Here is a 21225-nt window from a genome sequence, read left to right as displayed (position 1 = left end):
TATAACCATTTTGATCAATAGTGGTAATCTACATATATAGCTGAAATCAATCAGGTCTACGGCAAATCGCCAACAACACCACAGGACAGATCTAAACAGTGCTCGAGGTAACCTAAGGACAAGAACAGTAATCGTTCAGGTTGAACTGACGGCCTTTCTTTGAAAACATCCATCAAATTCAGTAAATAGAAATCATCTATAAAACGTAGGGTTGGAATGCATATATAGAACAGGGCTTCAGTTTTCAGGTTATCCTCGTATAAACAGGAGAGGATCTTTGATCGTTTCAGTCAATGCTGTCAAAAAGCAATGAACACTTTTTTCTCCTACCAGTATTCATGCAAGGAGGTCCTAAGGACACAAAGTGAAAGGTTTTCTGGTCATTTGTTTTTGCTGATTGTTATCTCCAACAATCGGCTAGGGAAGAAAATTGACTTTTTTGTATGCGTATCAATTCCACTAGATATTCTTACTTCACAGTCTGACGCATAGACCACGAAGGAGGTGGTGCCAGTGACCTCCATGGCTGCTTTAGCTGTTGTGCCCTAAGGAGCAGGGCCGGACTGGGACTGAGAAGCAGCCCTGGAAAAATTTGGAGACCAGCCCCATATAGTTTATCTCACGGTGAAGCTCTTATACCCACACGCACCCCTTATACACACCCGAGAAACACACTGTGTTCCACTCTGCCCCATAATATGCCTTTTAATCCCCTATATGCCACTCTGCCTCCAGAAATGCCTTTTACTCCCTATGTCACTCTGCCTCCAGAAATGCCTTATACCCCCCATATGCCACTCTGCCTCCCTGATATGCCTCAACCCTCCTATATGCCCCTCTGCCCCGTGATATGCCTTTTAACCCCCTTTTTGCCACTCCACCTCCAGATATGCCTTTTGACCCCCTATATGTCACTCTGCATCCAGAAATGCCTTATACCCTATATGCCACTCTGTCCCATGATATGCCTTCTAACCTCCTATATGCCACTCTGCCATATAGGGGGTTAAAAAGGCATATCATGGGACAGAGTGGCATATAGGGGGGTATAAGGCATTTCTGGAGGCAGAGTGGCATAAAGGGGGTTAAAAGGCATATCATGGGGCACTCTGCCTACAGAAAAGCCTTATGCCCCCTATATGCCACTCTGCCTCCCCAATATGCTTTATGTCCTCCTATATGCCCCTCTGCCCCATGACATCCCTTTTAACTCCCTTTATGCCACTCTGCCTCCAGATGTGCCGTTGACCCCCTATATGTCACTCTGCATCCAGAAATGCCTTATACCCCTATATGCCACTCTGGCATATAGGGGGTTAAAAGGCATATCATGGGACAGAGTGGCATATAGGGGGGTATAAGGCATTTCTGGAGGCAGAGTGGCATAAAGGGGGTGAAAAGGCATATCATGGGGCACTCTGCCTCCAGAAAAGCCTTATACCCCCCTATATGCCACTCTGCCTCCCTGATATGCCTCAACCCTCCTATATGCCACTCTGTCCCATGATATGCCTTCTAACCCCCTATATGCCACTCTGCCATATAGGAGGTTAAAAGGCATATCATGGGACATTTTTGTTTACTTTATATGGCAAGCCGATCCAGCTTGCCATATTAAATAAAAAATAATATATGCCACTCTGTCCCATGATATGCCTTCTAACCCCCTATATGCCACTCTGCCATATAGGGGGTTAAAAGGCATATCATGGGACAGAGTGGCATATAGGGGGTATAAGGCATTTCTGGAGGCAGAGTGGCATGAAGGGGGTTAAAAGGCATATCATGGGGCACTCTGCCTCCAGAAAAGCCTTATGCCCCCTATATGCCACTCTGCCTCCCCGATATGCTTTATACCCTCCTATATGCTCCTCTGCCCCATGATATACCTTTTAACCCCCTTTATGCCACTCTGCCTCCAGATATGCCTTTTGACCCCCTATATGTCACTCTGCATCCAGAAAAGCCTTATACCCCTATATGCAACTCTGGCATATAGGAGGTTAAAAGGCATATCATGGGACAGAGTGGCATATAGGGGGGTATAAGGCATTTCTGGAGGCAGAGTGGCATATAGGGGGACACACTTACATACACACACATGCCTGTATTTTAACAAATACAAAAAACATTATACAGTACAAAAAATACATTATTTTACTCACCTTCTACTTCTCTTGACTTCCTGGTAGCTGCACACTGTTCTCCGGTGCTGCAGCAGTGCGAGGGGGCGGAGCTTCCACCTCACGCGGCTCCCATCACTATGCAGCCATCAGACTGCTGGGAATGTAAACTAAACGGCCGGTGCGTGCTGATGCCGCCGGCCGGAGCTGCTTTAACACTTTTTTTTTATTTATATGGTAAGCTGGATCGGCTTGCCATATAAAGTAAAAAAAAAAGTATTAAAGCAGCGCCGGCCGGCGGCATCAGCACGCATCGGCCGTTCAGATTACATTCCCAGCAATCTGATGGCCGCATAGTAATGGGAGCAGCGTGAGGGGTGAAAGGTCAGTGCGAGGGGGCGGAGCTTTCACCCCTCACGCTGCTCCCATCACTAGACGGCCATCGCACACGGCTGCTGGGTGCTGATGCCGGCCGGCCGGCCGCATCAGCACCCAGCGGCCGATTTGATTATATTTCGGGCAGCCTGGGGGGCAGCTCAGCGGCTGTCTTCATGGCCGCCCAGCCCACGGACCTTCCGGCCCACCGGGAAATTTCCCGGTATCCCGGTGGGCCAGTCCGGCCCTGCTAAGGAGTCATGCCTGAGCCAGGGGTTACTGCAGCTTCTCCCAGCAGTCATGTTTCAAACTTCCATGCACTATACACCATTACTTTTATAACACACATCTAAAATGTGATGAAGCAATTTAGAACAACTGAAATAACATTAAAATGAAGAACGGCATGTTGTGCCTATAAATATAGTGGATGTGGTTTTCAGTATCATTTGTCCAATGTTCAATAGAACGTAGTATGTAAAATACTGAACAGATTACCAATAATGTTTTCGTAAAAAAGATTTATTGAATATGTTAGCTATCTTTAAAAAAAAATATATTGCTGACCTATCATATCATTATGCTGGTTCAGACCAAACAAACGTAGACCTTACAGAACGTCTTAGACATTTGTGATAACTTGTAGTGGGCCAAACCATAGACCTTTTCTCCAGGTAGAATTATTGCTTGAAGGTTGAAATAATGTATTTGAAGAAGGGAGTTCTGCGCTCTTGCAAGCTTACACTATGTCTTTTTGTATGAATATATCAAACGTAAACCAAAATTGAAACACACGCGGTAAATGTACCAAACCAGGGGAGAAAATGAAGCAGTTTGAGTAATCACACTTAGAAATAATCAACCTGCGCGGAGTAGCAGTTAACCTGGCTCATTGACAGCGGTTCTGCCCCTTATTTTAGGGGTCTCCCTGTCACGATTACACAAAGGACTAATACGAATGTAGGACAGAGAGCCAATTATTATTCCTGTTGTTAAGACATTACTGGTAAATTCAGTCCATAGGAAGCAGAATAGCTCTGTAACCTTAACTGCAGCGGAGCTAACCAGCTGCTGAAATATTTAGCAGCTGGATTTAGTCTGCTTAATAATAGATAACTTTGTTTAACCCATTTAGTGATAAATGGGTGTGTGGCTCAACAATCAGTGTGTGCATTTGTGGTTATGTGTATACTGGGCTAGTTGGATATACCTAAAAGTGCCAGCACCTGTTGGACATCTTGTTAGCCATTTAACAATCTTATAATGTTAGCAGAGAAAATGTTTTTGAGATGACTGAAATTATTTATAATTTTGCCCTTCCCAAATCCTATAATGATAATTAAATATTATAATAAGCAACATATGTACTTGAGACTCGTGTGTGTATAAATATATGTATATGTACAGGCACTTAATCTTAACTTCCTTTTTCCAGGATCTTTTTGATTGTTCTTCCTTGCTAGTTTATCTGTGAGCTATTGTTAAAAGGGACACCTCAACTCAAGTTTAAATAAAATGCCTGCCATATGGCAGGTAGCCCGAGTGACTTACCTCTGCGTAGTGCCGAAATATGACATAATATCAGAGTGCTCTGTCTCAGAATAACGCCCAGCACCGGATTGGCACTTCCGTAGTCTAAGTGGGTGACCGACAAGGGAAATCTATAATCTTCCCAAACAGCCCATTTAGAAGTAGCACGCTGAGGACCTGCGGCCATAGGCCAGTATTCACCACTGCGAATTGCTATGGCTGATGTATCCAGATAAAATGAGTCACTAGGAAATGTGTCTAATAGTTTGTCCTATTGCAAAAAATACATACAATGGCACTATATGTTCATACCTAAAGGTAAAGATAACACCAAACTTTATCAGCCGGTAATAGTTAATTTTCCACTGAATCTGGGAAAAATATATATTTTTATTTTTGTCTGCTATCTGTTTATGTCTAATTATTAGCTTCATATTAAATTATATTCTTTTTTCTGCATACCTCACGTTCTTTTTTTATATACTTGATGTCATGGCCTGAATTTACTTTTTTTTTAATAGAGAGGAGGACACGCTTTCTCTGATTTCTTGCGGCGTTTGGACCTGGCTGCCAAGTTTTTAAGCCTACTAAACTTTTCTTACAGCGGCACCTGCTTTGGAGCCTCACCCACTTGTTGACTTTACTGCATGAAATACTTGTCCTGAGGGCGAAAACATTATATGAATGAAGCAAAAACGAACGCAATTTTTAAGTGTATATTATCCGGTATTTGCTGCGCTTGTTGCATTCTCCATTTAGTTAACTGTTATGATAAGCTATATGACATCCTGCACTCTAGCATGTACTAACAGCATGGGGAAATGTTCTATTTGAAGCTGCAGACGTCCTTTGTTTACCCTGTACGTGTAATACAAATTGGGAATTTTTGAACACGTTGTTCCAAGCTACAAAATCACTTTCCTTTTCTGTTCCAGTCATAACGAAAGTAAATTAAAAACAATAAAATTGTATTGGTAGGCAGTGCCTTTGTTAATTTTATGAGAACTTTCAATATAGATTTTTGTGATCATTATTTATATTACAAGAAGTTGGTGCATATTAAGTAAATTCAAAAGAGAAACTGTAGGAGTGTTCCTCCAAAATTCTACATTTCACAGTTTTGTACATAAAGTAATCCTAAACACAGAATAAAATAAGATATTATAAAATTCAGCATTTTTTATATATGTATAATATATATATATATATATATATATGTATGTATGTGTAAAATATTTATATATTATACATATATAAAAAATGCTGTATCATAGGTGTGCTTATATATGGTATATATATATATATATATATATATATATATATAATGTGTGTATTGCAATGGTATTGTAATTTCATGGGTTTTTTTCTCTCTATTGTTAAATTGCTGATTCATGTTGATAGGTTTGTGCAATTTTTGCAATGGTAGTGAGAGAACTTCAGGACAAAAGATTAGAGATTACCGACTCCACATCTGGCCATAGATTGCAGACTTAATAAGGTTGACTTTAAACTTTTGCAAACTCTTCTTGTTAAATGAGAATTGTATATCCTAAAATATTGAAATAGACAATACCTGTACCTTTAGTATTAAGACAACTAGCTGAGCATCTCCATCCAGTAGTACAGTATATTGCAATTTTTGTTAAAATTAGTTACTTATTTGGACACATACAGTGTGACATGTTATTATATTGTTATTTACCAATATACAGGGTCAAGATGATCAACATTTTTTTTTAAGTATCACATTTGACCAATAAAGTGTATGCATTGATTATAACATGTTCATATTGCATTTTAATGGGTTAGAAGAAATCTCATGGATTCAACTATTCTATAAAGGGCTGCTCATGCTCTTCGTGAAGCAGAAGGTTATTGGAGATGGGCCAGAATATATAGTGAAGTCAAGAAGTTGAAACCACAGCTGTCTTGCAGACTCTGATAACTCCCTCTTATATCGAATAAACTTTTTTCAGCAATACACCACAACAAAAGGGGTTGTGTTTTATGTTTAAGATATAAGTAAGATACTTTACTTCCTCAATATACTTGGCACACTTTCACCATCTCTTTAAAGGTCTTGTCTATAGTTCTACCCCTCGGCTATCACCAGTGTTCAGCCTACTGTACCTAGGGTGATCACACAGTCCATTTTCCCTAGGAAACATTTCACATGTTAGTGGCTGGCATATGTTAAGTACCGACATATGGTATGTATAAACTCACAGAATATAATTAATTTAATAGAAATAAAACTTTCTACGCCTTAGTTTTACCAAGTATGCTTTTGTAATACAGTTAGGCTGTATTTCATTACATTTCAATTAAATGTAGACGTATATGGACCACGGAAAGGCCTCTCTCAGCACTCAACATTGGAATGCTGATCTATATTAAGATGGTAAATACACCGGGAATGGTATATTGTTACTAATATTGCATTATTTCATAATAATATTATTCTACCTCTGGCCCCTCTCCCATAGTGCTAAGCCAGATATCTTTTTTTATTATTATTATGTATTGTTTTATATAGCGCCATCAAATTCCATAGCTGTACAATGGGTAGAAAGGACATAAGTAGTATGTAACATAACAATTTGACTTACAGAAACAACAGGTGAGCAGGGCCCTGCTCAAACGAGCTTACTATCTCCTTGAACTGTTGGCAGGTTGAGCAAAACAGATCACAGAGAAAATAAGAAGCATTGGACTTGTAGTCTGAAATAGTGCTAAAGGTCAGATATTGTTTCTCTAAACGAACCCACTGTTATCTACCATATAGAACTTACCCACAGACCTCACTGGGTATAAGTGTATGGCACCCTAAACACTACTTCATCAGGTCTGGGGCTTTTATCTTTCTCCAGATCAGTAAATTTAGTGTTTAATAGAGATGTTTTTGTCTTCTTTCTCACTGCTGGTATTTCCCCCATACACACATTGCTATACTCTGTTGTAGACTGACACTGTCTGTTGTGAGCATGACACATCTAGTATTTCCTTGTAAACAAAGCCGCTTTGGTATGCAGCACAATAAAGATTTAAGCACTTCACCTGCAACGAGGTTTAACATACCATAATTAGGTGACCATGTGGTGAAAGTGGTATTCCACTCTACACTGTTTACTTTTCAAGACGCCTACAATTGGTTTTACAAATTAAGTTCTAATTTTCTACTGTAGTCCAATTCACAGGTTTTTATGATGGCTCCAAGTCATAGATTAATGAGACACTTTTATTAGCTTTTTTCCTTTCCATAAAAAAAAATATATACAGTCAAAAGTCTTGCAAACTTCTTAGAAGTTGAGTGCAAGAAGGGTGAGGTTATTAAGAAAGGTTGGGAATTAAAAGAAACCTTGGTAGGCTTCTGAGAGAGAGAGTAATTAAAGCTGGTTGAGAGCCTCATAAGGCACATACATTTCTCTTAAATTCTTTATCATCATAATGTATGTTTTTCATACAAACTTGCAATCATAAATACATCGATCAGCCATAACATTATGAGCACTGACAGGTCAAGTGAATAACACTGATATCTTGTTATCATTGCACCAGTCAGTTGGTGGGATATATTAGGCAGCAAGTAAACATTTCGTCCCCAAAATTGATGTGTTAGAAGCAGGAAAAATGGGCAAGCGTAAGGATCTGAGTGACTTTGACAAGGGCCAAATTGTGATGGCTAGACGATTGGGTCAGAGCGTCTCCAAAACTGCATCTCTTGTAGGGTGTTCGGCAGTGGTCAAAGAAGGCAAAACGGTGAACTGACGACGGGAAGGTCAGGGCTCATTGATGCCCGTGGGGGGGCGAAGGCTGGCCTATGTGGTCAAATCCAACAGAAAAGCTATTGTAGCTTAAATTTTTATTTCTTTCTTAATTTAATTTGACCAATTAATTTATATAGAAATAAAATTTCTATTATATCTGTTTGAGATCGGGGACCCTGTAAATCCTCCTTGATTAGGGTACTTAAAATATTAGTTCCATACCTTTTTTTATAGTATCTGTAGGTACAATAGCTGGGAATAATTGGGAGTTCTTGTTATGACTGTTATTGCTGTTATTTTTGTCACACAATGGGATACAGTTTCTGTAGGTCACAGAAACTATTTGACGAAAACAAATGTGTTATGAGAAATGTGACAGTCCTCTTCGCTCTTTTCTGTTTGAATGTTTTATGTGAGTAGGATAAATATAGTTATTACTTTTTGAAAACTTATTTCTCAGGCATGCATACAAAGGTTTTTTTTTTCCAGACAGCCATTAGGCATATGCTGTTCCATTTTGAGCCTGTGGGAAATGTACCTCTAAGAAGGGAAACCTAATTTTATCCTCCATGCTAAGTAAGGAATTTGTTGAATTAGAGAGGGAACCTACATCTCAACATTACAATCAACCATAGCTCAAAAAGGGATTTTTTTTCCAGTCACCTGTGCCCCTGAAGTAGTCATGTATCATAGTATATTCCAAGACACGGATTGTGTCAGTCTTTGATAATAAAGCATATTTTACCCCTTATCTGGAACGCTATGTTCAATTATGTTATAAAGATTGACTAATGGTGACCTAATTTCTATCGGACACACCATTGCCAAATCCATTTTTTAATTAATAACTTCACAAATAGAGATAATCATGGGGCATTTAACCCTTAAATCATGAATTGATTTTTGTTTGTACAATAATCTACTTTATAGAATATTACCTTATTTAATAATCAGGGATTATACTAATTAACAAATTTCATGTAGATCATTTTTTGGTATTTTTTTAAAAAATATCCACTGCTGTTATATACCACCCCCCTACTTATAATGATGGTAACACCCTGGACCTTTTTGTTTTCTAGCACACACTCTCTCATCTAACTTCTCTAATTCTCCTTTTCCACCTCTCAGACCACCACTTCCCATCATGCTCTCTAACCTTGCCTCCTACTCACTCTATCCTTGCACTCCAACCTCGCCTAACCAGAGACCTTAGCTCTATTAACCTTCAGAAATTCTCAACAGATCTCCATGTCATACCTAACAACGATACCTCTCTCTATAACTCCACCGTCAAATTTGCTTTTGAGGATGTAGCCCCAGCTCCTCACTCATCTCTAAATACACTCCTAACCGGTCTCTCCGCTCATCCAATGATCTCCTTCTATCCTCTATATCAAGCTCTCATGCACAAGATTTCTAAAGGGCTGCCGCTATCCTCTTTAATGCTCTTCCTCAGCCTGTACATCTTTCCCCTGCCTTCTGCCTTTGGTCATTCAAAAAAATCCCTCAAGACCCACTTCTTTCAGGACATTTACAACATTGTACTTTATCCCCCTCTCATATTCCTTTAGCTCAACTTAGTCCCTCTCCTGCAATACTTTTACTATTGTGGCTGCTCCATCCCTAATAACAGCACCTTTACCTTTACCTGTTGTGTTATACACTCCAACTCCCTCTAGATTGTAAGCTCGTTTGAGCAGGGCCCTCCCCACCTACTGTTTCTGTAAGCCAGATTGTTATTTTATATACTACTTGTTATGTCCTGTCTACCAGTTGTACAGCACTACGGAATATGATGGCACTATATAAAGCAATAAATAATGATGTTATATATGTATTTTTGTACACAGAGTATATAACTAACATACTTGGAATGCATACACTTAAGAACCATGTCATCTTACTCTAGTCCTAGTGGCTAATATGGACTATGTCGTTGGCAGACAATGTTTACAGAGTTCCAGTTAGTGCTTATAGCTAGGCAAGTGTGGGCTACAGACAAAAGACCTGGGTTGGCATTGCTATTGGAATTGCGTTGAACTAGTGTACATATATTACCAAACACGGTTTGCACAGTTTGTGATATGATGTAATTGCTACATTCTATAAACACTAAATGTTAATCAAACGTACCCAGCCCTTAACGCGGTGTCATTATTTGTTTTCCTTCTAGTGACTCTGGAGCAGTTCTCATTAGCGGTGGAGTGTTGCCCTGTGCCAGAAGATCAGAGCTTGCTAATGGAGGTAAAGATCATTTTTACTGAATTTGTATAAATACAAGATATGCCTGCAAAATATGAAAAGAATATATATTTCAAATCTCAAATGGAAGTACATTTTTGTGGTTAAGAGGTTTGCAGAGTTTTTTTGACAAGTGTTATAGCATTAGATGGCCTGTGTGGGTAAAATTCCAGGCTCTTCTGTGAAAGAATATAACATTAAGATTTACTAAGATCCCAGTATGTATACCGAGGGGAGAAGAGAAAGAAACATTTAAGTACATAAGTATGGCTGCAACCAACAATTATTTTCATAATCGATTAGTTGGCAGATTAATTTTTCCATAAATCGATTAATTGGTGAAAAAATAATATGCACATTTTTTCTTTATTTAATATAATTTAATGAACAAACTGCAGAATAAAATACCTGCAATTTACATTAACATTTGCACACAACACTTTTATCTCTTTATCACAATGGCATTTCTCAAATCGCCTTCTCATTTTACTATGACATAATAATAATAGCTATATTTTAGAGGTACAAGAGCTCAAACACAAAATTTCTCAAACTAGGTTTTCATACCTAAAAAAGTTTTAGTAGTAAATATTAATTCACATGTAAACTATTTTTTTCATATTTAATAAAAGCTATGATTGAGAAAAATGCATTTCTTGTTTTTATTTCCTTTTATTTGCTACTCTGCCCCCCTGATATGCCCTATACCCCCTGATATGCCACTCTGCCTCCCAGATATGCCACTCTGCGACACCCCCCCCAAAGCTTGGCAATGCATCCAAAGACTTGGCCCCTGTGCTCGAGAATCCCTGATGTCTAGTGAGGGCAGCTGGTGGATGTCCATGAGATAGGGGCAGACAACCTCTGCTGCTGCCCGGCACTTCCACCGAGCAGAGGTACACCGACTGCCAGAGAGGAGAATCCAGGTCACTTAGTTTTATAGTCAGACCTCTGTTTGAGGTTGGATTACAAGGCGACCTCGAATATAAGACGAGGGGTAGTTTTAAAAATAGAGACAGACCAAAAGTGTGTTTCAGGCTTTGCTATCCCTTTGTTATGAGTTTTTTTAAACTGTCTGCATGTCTTGTCAAGGGTTAGGTAGTGTGTGCATGTATTGATTTAAAAGTATGTCCTTGTACAGTAAGAACAATTCACCAGATAAAGAAGGCACCTTTTATTAAAGAGAAAGCATAGTTACACAGAAAACCAAATAAACAGAACACTAAAGTTATTAAAACATTCTAAATGAACAACAGTCCCTCCTTGTTTTTCATGTATGCATGAATGTAGAAGTGTAATTATTGGAGCATTTAACAGTGTTAAGTAAAATGTCAAGTAAAGCATATGCGTAGAATCACATCTTTAGTTTTTCTGATCTGTTTTCTGAATACTATGTGACACTAAATTTCTCTGATCACATCACCAGCAGAATTCTCATTTCAAAACCACATGCACACAAATGTGTGTGCACTGCTAAGATGCAATAGAAAACGTTAGTCTAAGGCAATTTGTGTTTACCACTAAAAAGATCCAGTGGAATATAGTTATAGGGCAAAGAGTAATTGTGGGGAAGATATGACATTTAAAAAGAGGAAACTGGTTTGCAGGCCTTGCTAAAGACTGTACTCCAGAACAATGTAAACATGATCATTATGTAATATTAATGCAACAAACAAAATTGTACACTTTTCCAACCCAAGTCGACTTAACATAAAAGTGAAACAATGACTCTGTATTTGTGACCTTTGGCAGTTTATATAACTGTAACCCTACTAAGTAAACATTATGGGGGCTTTTATTTCACTTTTTGGAAATCTTTTCATAGATGACTTCACCTTCCGGCTAGTGATTCTTTCGCGGGAGTGTGCACTGTTTCCTCGCTGTGTGGTTTGCTACATTGTTATATATTTTAAACTGGAGTTCTGTGTGTGTCAGATGATCCAACCGTTTGTATTTAATAGCTACCTTATTTTGTAATGTTTGCCATTTTATTTAAATGTACATCTCCTATAAATATCAGAATCTCCAGCAGGTTTTTATTTTAACCCCCAATATGCAACTCCCTGATATTCCTTTTTAACCCCCTATATGCCACTCTGCTTCTGGAAAGCCCTTATACCCCCTTATGCCACTCTTACCCTCCCCAGACTTACTAGTGCTTCCCTAGACTTGTCCCCTGAGCTTCAGATTCTTTGGTGTCTAGTGGGGCAGCCAGTGGAGGTCTGTGCGATGTGCTGCTGCTGCCGGCACTTCCGGTTTCTATGAATGAGCATGTGATGCCGGTACTCCGTCATAGAAGCCCTGGCGGAAGTGCCGGCAGCAGTGAAGGTTGTCTGTGCACAACGCGCAGACCTCCACCGGCTGCCAGAGAGAAGGATCCGGGTCCCCTGCAGCGCTGCGGGGGATCTGGATCTTAGTCTTGTAGTCAGACCTCTATTTGAGGTCTGATTAGAAGACGACCTTGAATATAAGACATTGGTGATTTTTCAGAGCAAAAAAACCTTGTCTTATAATCGAGCAAATACAGTATGTGTGTGTGTGTGTGTGTGTATATATGTGTATATATATATATATATATATATATATATATATATATATATATATATATATATATATATATATATATATAACATTGATGCTTGCTATAAGCTCATATGATTATACATTTGATTTAGGTCTCTACCAATCTCAACTCTTGTAAAATGAAAAGAAAAAGAAAGAAAGAAAAAAAACGGGCATTCCAAAAGCCATCATTAACTCCGCTATTTTAGTTGAGGCTCCCTGTCATACCTGTGTAAATTCACATATGAATTTTAAGAAAATTATTTTGTTTCTGCTATTTCGTAATATTTAGTTTGCACATACTGTGTGTATTTTTATAAATATATAGTAGTGGCAAAAAAACTAATATGTTTTTCTAATAAGTGTCTCTAGTGAAGTGGCTGCTGTCAAAACATTTTAATTCTGCCTGTTATTATTTATTTGGGTAATCTGATTAGCAAATATTTGGCCTAGCTCCCAGAATCTCACACCTCCGGAGCCAAAGTATGCAGGCTAGCAAGTCTCTGACTATGATCTGTGCCATGTGAATTTAAATATTAAACTAGACTTTCTCAGGCTAAGAAGTGTCAGGAAGTGAATCACGCTTCCCCTTTTGCCTTGAGCAACTTAATGAATACGCAGATACCAAGGGGACTTTACCACAGTGTGCCACCGTAAGCCAAATGCTAGGGATATCAGAAGCACATCTTAACCCATCTCAGTGCTTATTAAATAGAACCCATTAGGATATTTAGATTTTTAAAAATTTATTTTCTGTTTCATTTTGCCAGTTAGCATAGAAAATGCAAACTTAACCTTATGCTAATGAGTTTATAGATAGAAAAACAGTATATTAGCAACCCACCTTACGGGTTTACCACCGAAAGCAGCCATCTCAAGTTCTAAATTCACATCGTTAAGTTCAAGTGCTTTCCTGTTTGTTTAGGTTGTAGCCTTCTCTGCTGGCATGTAACTTATTCTGCCTGTGTTTTTTAGTGGAGCCTTAAGGACAGAAAATTTCAGAGACATTCACTGTCCCTGACAACCCCACTAAAAAAGAATCCATGCTAAAATACTATGATCCGACAATTTTAAAGCAGCAAGTCAGTGGTGCATCTTCTTCTGCGAGGAAAGGAGCAAACTCAGCTGTCCCTCTAATATGATTGTTGTTCTACCACCTTTTGTGATAGATCCCAAATGCCATACGATAAAGTAGCTCCTTCCTTAAACAAGCCTCTAACCTCAAGCAGCACTACCTATGATTTGCTTTAATCCATTGAGTTAGCTAAATTAAGAAGCTAAACTGTGACAGCAATGCTCTCTTTGTCACTTCTGTCATCTTGATCCATGCATTTTCCTGGGGTGAACATGATGTGTGTAGTATGAGACCATGCTATACCAGAACATGATGTGTGTAGTAGAAGATCATAGTATAACAGAGCATGCTGTGTGTAGTATGAGACCATGCTATACAGAACATGCTGTGCGTAGTATGAGACCATGCTATACCAGAACATGCTGAGCGTAGTATGAGACCATGCTATACAGAAAATGCTGTGTGTAGTATGAGACCATGCTATACCAGAACGTGATGTGTGTAGTATGAGACCATGCTATACCAGAACATGATGTGTGTAGTAGAAGATCATAGTATAACAGAGCATGCATGAGAGGCAAATGGCTGTCCAGGATCGAAGATGAGACGAGGGATCGTTCTAGCCGCACTCCTTGATTATTATACCTAAAAAATTGCCCATGTAACTATTTGTATTAACTATTTCCCCATGATTTTCCTTATCATTCTTAGATGATGGATGTTATTGTATTCTTTGCGCTTAGAACATATTTTGGTCATTCAACCTGCATTTACTGGACATCCTATAAATCTGTTATGTACTTTGGACTTCTATATTAACAATAAAGCTGTTTTTTTTGCAGTTCTGTCTGTTATATGGAACCAAGCTGGTATACCAAGAAAGGGCATGGTATCTTGAACACAAATATCTCACACCAGGAACTAGCGCACAGATCAGAAATCAGGTAAGTGAAGACAAACCCTTGGCTTCCTTTTAGAACAATCATCTTTTTCCACTTATTTTAAGTGTTGATCTGATGTTGTCTTTCTGACATATTTAGTATTGCATGATTGTTGTGTCTTATCGTGGTTTTAGGATGTACTTAGTTGTGTTATGTGTATGTGCTTCTTGCTACACGATGAAATATTTACCATGTGGTACTGTGGGCATATCATTAGGTTCTCTATTGTCCTAAACAAAAACCATGAATGTTTTTTTCTGCAGTGGGCCACTTCATCAGAAATGTATGTGTGTGGGCCACATAAATTTTTCATTGAGATAATGTGGCCCAACAAAATTCACAACAATAACCAGTGTTAATAATATGCAGAGTGAATAATAATATTGTAAAATTAAAAAAAAGATTTAAACCACGGCTATTCATTAGTGAGACAGATCAACAATCAGTGACCTAAAGTGCCACTAATAATTGGTCAGGTTGCAATAATTATGTATTCATTAATAAAAGGTGTGTGTTTTTTTTCCCCCTTTACCTTGGATGATCCCTCTTTCTGTGACAGCTGGGAGGGGGGACATCAAGGGTTGGTCAGGAGTAATCTGACCATCATCAGCCCACTCCTAACTGGCTCTGAAGTGGTGTAAACTGGTGCTGAGTCTAACCGACAGCAATGGATCTGGACACATCTTTGACATCTAGGTCATTGCTGCTGAAGACATTTTTTTACTCTTTCAATGCTGGTGCTCTATAGAAGCTCACCATGGATTGTGATTATTTGTCCCCACAAACTTGTGGGGACTGAAGACACATACATTAACCCTTAAAGATGCATTTACAATATTGAAGGGGTTGACAATGCACAATCGCTATCATGGAGTGATCACGTAGCACGCAGGCGTCAGGGCAACAAATAGCGCTGTGCTCAGGAGAGCCTGCTACATTTCAACACATGATATAAATATATATATATATATATATATATATATACACATGGGCTGCATGTTAGACCCCCCTGCTATTGACATGCCTACATAAAATCTACACAACCCCACATGTTCTTTCTGGTAATGTACATAAATGTATTGATTGAAGTGATGCCAATTAAAACTCAGTATGATAATGGTATAAAAATATATGCGTTGCATTGACAATAATAGTAGAGAGAAAGACTGAGTAGTTGGGCAGATAAACGGCTTCATATATTTGAACAGACGAATCCCGCTTGCCCTGTTACATTTCAATAGTGGTTGCTGTCAAATTCCTAAACAGTTATTTCACCTGATGAAAAGGCAATAGTATGTTTTCTAGTTGTTTTGTCCTTCTTGATAGCATAACAAATGCCTTATAAAGCAAAGGCCAACATCAGCATGGTGTGTGACACCTGTGTTCATGAGGCATATATATACAATATGAGCCAAAGTTTATAGCGTTATTAGCAGGTAGTTGCTACAAGAAAAGCTACTTTGTGCAGAGTCAACACAGGCAGACTTGTTAAACATTCCCTTTCTGTGCAGCTTAGCTTAGCATCGGCATTCACGTTCTTAACACCAAACCATCAAAGCAAAAAGCAGCCTTACAATGGGAAGAATTTGTGTTTACTTTGAATTTTTATTCTAGAAAGCTGAACAAAGAGGTAGATAAAAGTGTAGACCAGTGCTCTATTATTTACATTGTGCATTGCTAATCAATGTGCTATATGAGAACTATATCCTGAGAACATGTTTTGTTGGCAACAATGAGGTCTTTAAGGGCCCAGAGTAGAACGCTGAGTGGAATGCAGCTACTATGAGTTTTTGCATGGCTCACAGTCTGCCTGGAACCACCATGGGTTCCTTTGTAATATGTTATTGGCTTAAAGGGGGAAGTTCCAGTTCCTCCATCTACATCATAGAAGTTTAAAAAGTGAAACAACCTTATGGTGAATACAGCGAGGAAACGTAAACATACATGGGATTGGCAAATGGCTGGCCAGAACACAACACGTAGTTTGAGTTTTTAAAAATGGGAAGACTAGATAGACTAGTTCTTATCTGTCATTACATTTTATAACTCTATGGTTCTAAGCATAACATTTCTCACTTGGTCTTTTTGGTTTAGTAGTGAGAAGTTTTCTTTCTAGAGAAAGAGGCACGTATAATAATAAAAGATGGTGTGAAACTGGAAAGAATGCAAACAATAGCGGGGTTCATCGTGGTAGTTTTTGAAGCACATGAATCTCAGGTTGAGTATTCACTCTTCTCATGAGGGAACCTCATTTAGTTACATAGTTAGGCTGAAAAAAGACATGTCTCCATCAAGTTCAGCCTTTCCAAAAAAAACCCAGTTGTGGCTGTTTCCAATAGTTCTTTTGGTAAATAATTTCACACAGAACCCCCATATGCAATGGTCCATTTGCCGTCCCCCCAGCTATTTTCCATGTGTTTGGCATAACACATTTACTTGCACTTGATATACTAGAGCTCCCATTAAATTAAATTACCCCTGGAGTCCTTGTCACTTTTGAAATATTTCCTGATATGTATGCTATGGTGAAAGGCAGCTTAGATTCCTGTTCCAGAAAACCATGTAATTAGGGTCTTTACAAAGAGTAATTACTTAGACAGAAAATTTATTAGATAATGTCCATTCACTTACATACAGCTACCAATCTCCACTTCTATGAGGCAAACTTTTAAACTGAAATAATTACACTGACAAACATCATAATCTACAGGTAGCTTCAATAAATGAATTTAATTATGTGATGGCCGCCGCTCCCCTTTAACCCTTTGAGTGCCAGGGGTAGGGACACTTTCCCCCCATGAGAGGCTGGGCACACAACAGTGTGGGATTAAAGGACAGGTAGAATTCTCTAAATTATTCTCATTGTCACACAGATCATTGTTGCTGGTGAGAGGACACTAGGGGGGGATTTTATGAACTGTCTGCAAGCTGATGTTGCCATTATTGTGAGAAGTTTCTTGGAGTGGTAATATGATGTATCGGAGTGTCAGAACTAAACTGATTGTAATAAAGAGCCAAATTATAATATAAGTTTAAAAGAGGAACAAATGTACTTTTGTGACTCTGACTTTGAACTAGATTGGCTCAGACATCCTGTGGGACTGCTGTGGCAGATGTGTCAGATGAGCAGTGTACTCCATGTGAACTTGTGGTTGATCCTGTGCACTTTGCAGTCAGAATGACACATAGCCCACAAACACCAACTGAGGGGGAGGGGACGCTGCCTCAGAAAACACAGACAGGACAGCAATCATCATGATATTCACTTTGAAAAGCATGTAAGATGCATCTATTTGACTCCGGTCAAATTAACGCAATATACACGGTAAAATGGCACATAGTAACCAATAAATCAGACATGGATAAAATCATTGTATAAATAAATATTAATTGGAAAAATCATCCATGTGACTCTGAAATGTCTAGACTAGATATATGTATTAAATTATGTTTTTGTTTTTTTTGTTATTTAGTCAGAGACCTTAAAATCTAGGTTGTAGTTGTTTGAGGTAAATTGATATCACTGATATTATGAAATCTAGTCAAACCCTTGATGGCTTCGCCTGCAAAAAAAGATACATCAGCATAGCAGAAACATTCCAGGTCAGGTCCTTGGAGCTCTCCTTCTCCTGCTCCTCGTGGGAGGCATAAAAAAGGGGCTTGGCTGTATCACAGAGGCTGGGCCAGCCCCACCCACTTGAGAGATCGAATCCCCACAGGACTTGAAAGAGGGAGGGGCCAGTCATTAGACTTTATCTTTTAAAATGGTTTTCTATCTACCCACATTAATTCAACAATTTTATTATAAAAGTATGCATTAGAACTTGATATACTGTATGTCAAAAATACATTTGGCCAAAGTGTGGTAAAATTGGGACGGTCTTGCAGCAAGCATTATGGATCCCTTTGAAGAATTGAATTGAATAATTTTTAAGCCTACTCATATTTATGTACTATTGATAAGCAAGTTGTTCTACAGGGTAGGTTCATTTTAGCATTAAATATTTGTTATACAAAATACACATTTCACATATGGAATACAAATTGCCTCATAATACAACCAAATACACTTCACCGGCGATAAATGATCTCAACACACTGTCTAAAAAGAATTGGAATGTTTTGGGTAATTGTCTGCTTTTTATTATAGTCAATTGGTCATTCTCCAAAAATCACTGTTAACATCTTGACCTTTCTGCCTCAACAAATAAACTCCCTTTCCACAATTATCTCTGCTGAAAAAATCGTGTGTGACAAAACAAATTACGTTGTTAAATAGGCGATGTTTGAACTCATTGTCTTCTGCAATGTCCAGTACGGTGTCTTGGCATGCTTTCATCCAAGCTCATTTGTTCTGCACTTAAAATATGCCTCTATTGTTTAAGAATCCAGCTTTTGATTACATCACTGGGAACTTTAAGTGCTTCGGACCCGTGATTCTGTTTTAGTGGAATTTTTGGCCTCCCTGAGGACTGTGGTTAGTGGCCAAATAAGGAAGCCCTGCACAGATGGCCTCAGCTAATAAAGCCTCTCCTCTTTGGGGAGTTTGGAAACAAAGCCTTGTGCACAGGCATCAATGTGTGAATTCTGTCACTACAACTAAAGTCCATCTCAGTGTCCCCTCTATTGTTCAGTTCCCTTTCTTCATTTCACTTGTCAATATCAGCGCCAGAAGTGACTCTGCCTTCATGGGAACTAAAAAGAAAAGATGAGTCATAGGTTAAAGCTACAAAGTTTCCGATGTAGATGCCTGTTTGAAAAAGAAAAAAAAAAGAAACATGAAAGCATGGCCTGGAAAACAGATGGTAATAATAACCTGTAGTGACATTTTGTTAAAATGAAGCTCCACTATAAAGGCCAGATAAATCACTCTGGGCAGCTTTATCTGCTTTGATATTCAGCAACATACTGTAGTAATCACATCGGTTTTAATGTAAATAATATTGTCATGTAACTGGTTTGTGACATTTCACTTGTGAGTTAGAAGAAAATTTGGCAAGTACGAAGTGAGCCAAGGTTTGATCCAGTTTCAGATGTTGCTTATTAGCTAATTTTAAACATCTGAAGAAGAGACTTCTCAATGCCTGAAAACTTGTGTGACCTTTCAACTTTTTCTATGTTGCCCCCAATAAAAGGTGTCAGCCTCGACCCAATTTTCTCTTGGTCAATACAGCTTTGTCCCCAAGAATACCTTGGATGGCCCTGTGGAAATCATATTTAAATCAGTGAGTGGCCATAGTGATTGAACTACGCAGTGTCAAGGGCCTGCATTCTTACAGTGTCTTTTGCCAGAGATAACCTAATTACAAGATTGTAAGCTTGCGAGCAGGGCTCTCTCCACCTAATATATCGGTTTGTCTTAGTCTGTCAATTCTCATCTTGTCATATCTTGAATATCTATATTGTATGAAGTGCTGCATAAATTGTTGGCGCTATATATATAAAAAAAAGATAATAATAAAAACAACATAGTATTCAGGTAGCTGATATCCCAACTCTCCTGCAAATTCTTGGCAACTCCATAGCTGGATGTAAATTTTTAAAATGTGTCTTCAGACCTGTTGGTCACCAAGCCCCATGTGTATGTTTTATTACATTACATTATATTTATTTATAAAGCGCCGGCTGATTCTGCAGCGCTGCTACATTCATTAGAACAAGTTTTATAGATAATTCTATATTGGCAGGGTAGATTAAGGGGACCGATGAGCCAAATGAGTGATGTGCCTTTCTTACGTAGTGAAGGTTTGAAGGGTTAAAACCAGCACTATAGTGTGACTCCAGTCCAGGAGGTAGGTATGTGTGGCTTTCGTATTTAAACTCTTGACAAAGAATTTGGGGGCAGCAGCTATGCACACACCTCCGTTTTGGTAACAATATTGGTAAAACATTTGGAAAGACATTTAACATTTTGGACTGCATGTTCTAAGAATAGTGGAGCTGAGTTTTAGAATGTTCTCATGGTGTGAAATCTGGAAGAAACAGGCTTTCTAGCATATGCCTTTATAGCTTTGGTGCCCAGGACACAAGGTTGTCTATTAATATAGCTTGTATTATTTGGTAACTGTTACTGTTTTAAGTTTAATATTGGTTAGGGCAATATGATCAAGTAAATCACATTTACTAAAGAGACTCTTAGCGTAGATTGTCAGCTCACATGTGGGGCCCTCGAAAGCCCACCATTCCTGCCAGCGATTTTGTGTAAAAGTGCCATTATTAGCTGGCGAGATATAATAGTAATAATTAGCTTGTACAGTGATTGTGTTGCATGGTTTTACTCAGTACAATCTCAGTACAATCTTTCTGTACGGCTACATTGTATTTGTATATATTATTTTTTAGTAGTAACTACAGCTTAAACGGAAGTATAGGGAATCTACAGAACCTAGAACTGGTTTGTGTCGTTAGTGTTCACAGTCTGTGACACATGTAAAGTTGTGTAATCGGTGTGAGCCAGCTGGTCTGCAGTCTTTCTAAATAAGAAATGGAACAACCACAGTATATTTTGAAACCCATCACGAGAGTTAAGACCAAATCCTTTCTGATAGCAATTTACTGGGCTTAACTTGTCAGGAGGAGTTTGTGTTTAAATGTAATTAAGTATAATA

General features: G+C 38.6%; 1 protein-coding gene across 1 annotated transcript in view; it reads left to right on the top strand.

Annotated features, from left to right (window-relative positions):
* ACOXL (acyl-CoA oxidase like) overlaps positions 1-21225 on the top strand; it is a 123015-nt gene that overhangs the window by 83425 nt on the left and 18365 nt on the right. The window contains exons 17-18 of the mRNA XM_053460798.1: positions 9972-10042; positions 14519-14620. Of these exons, the coding sequence (XP_053316773.1) occupies positions 9972-10042; positions 14519-14620 (173 nt within the window). The remainder of the gene's footprint in view (positions 1-9971; positions 10043-14518; positions 14621-21225) is intronic.

Source organism: Spea bombifrons, chromosome 3, assembly GCF_027358695.1.
Source record: "Spea bombifrons isolate aSpeBom1 chromosome 3, aSpeBom1.2.pri, whole genome shotgun sequence".
NCBI classification, from domain to species: domain Eukaryota; kingdom Metazoa; phylum Chordata; class Amphibia; order Anura; family Pelobatidae; genus Spea; species Spea bombifrons.
Note: the sequence above shows the minus strand (reverse complement) of the source record. Positions and strands in the feature narration are given on the sequence as shown.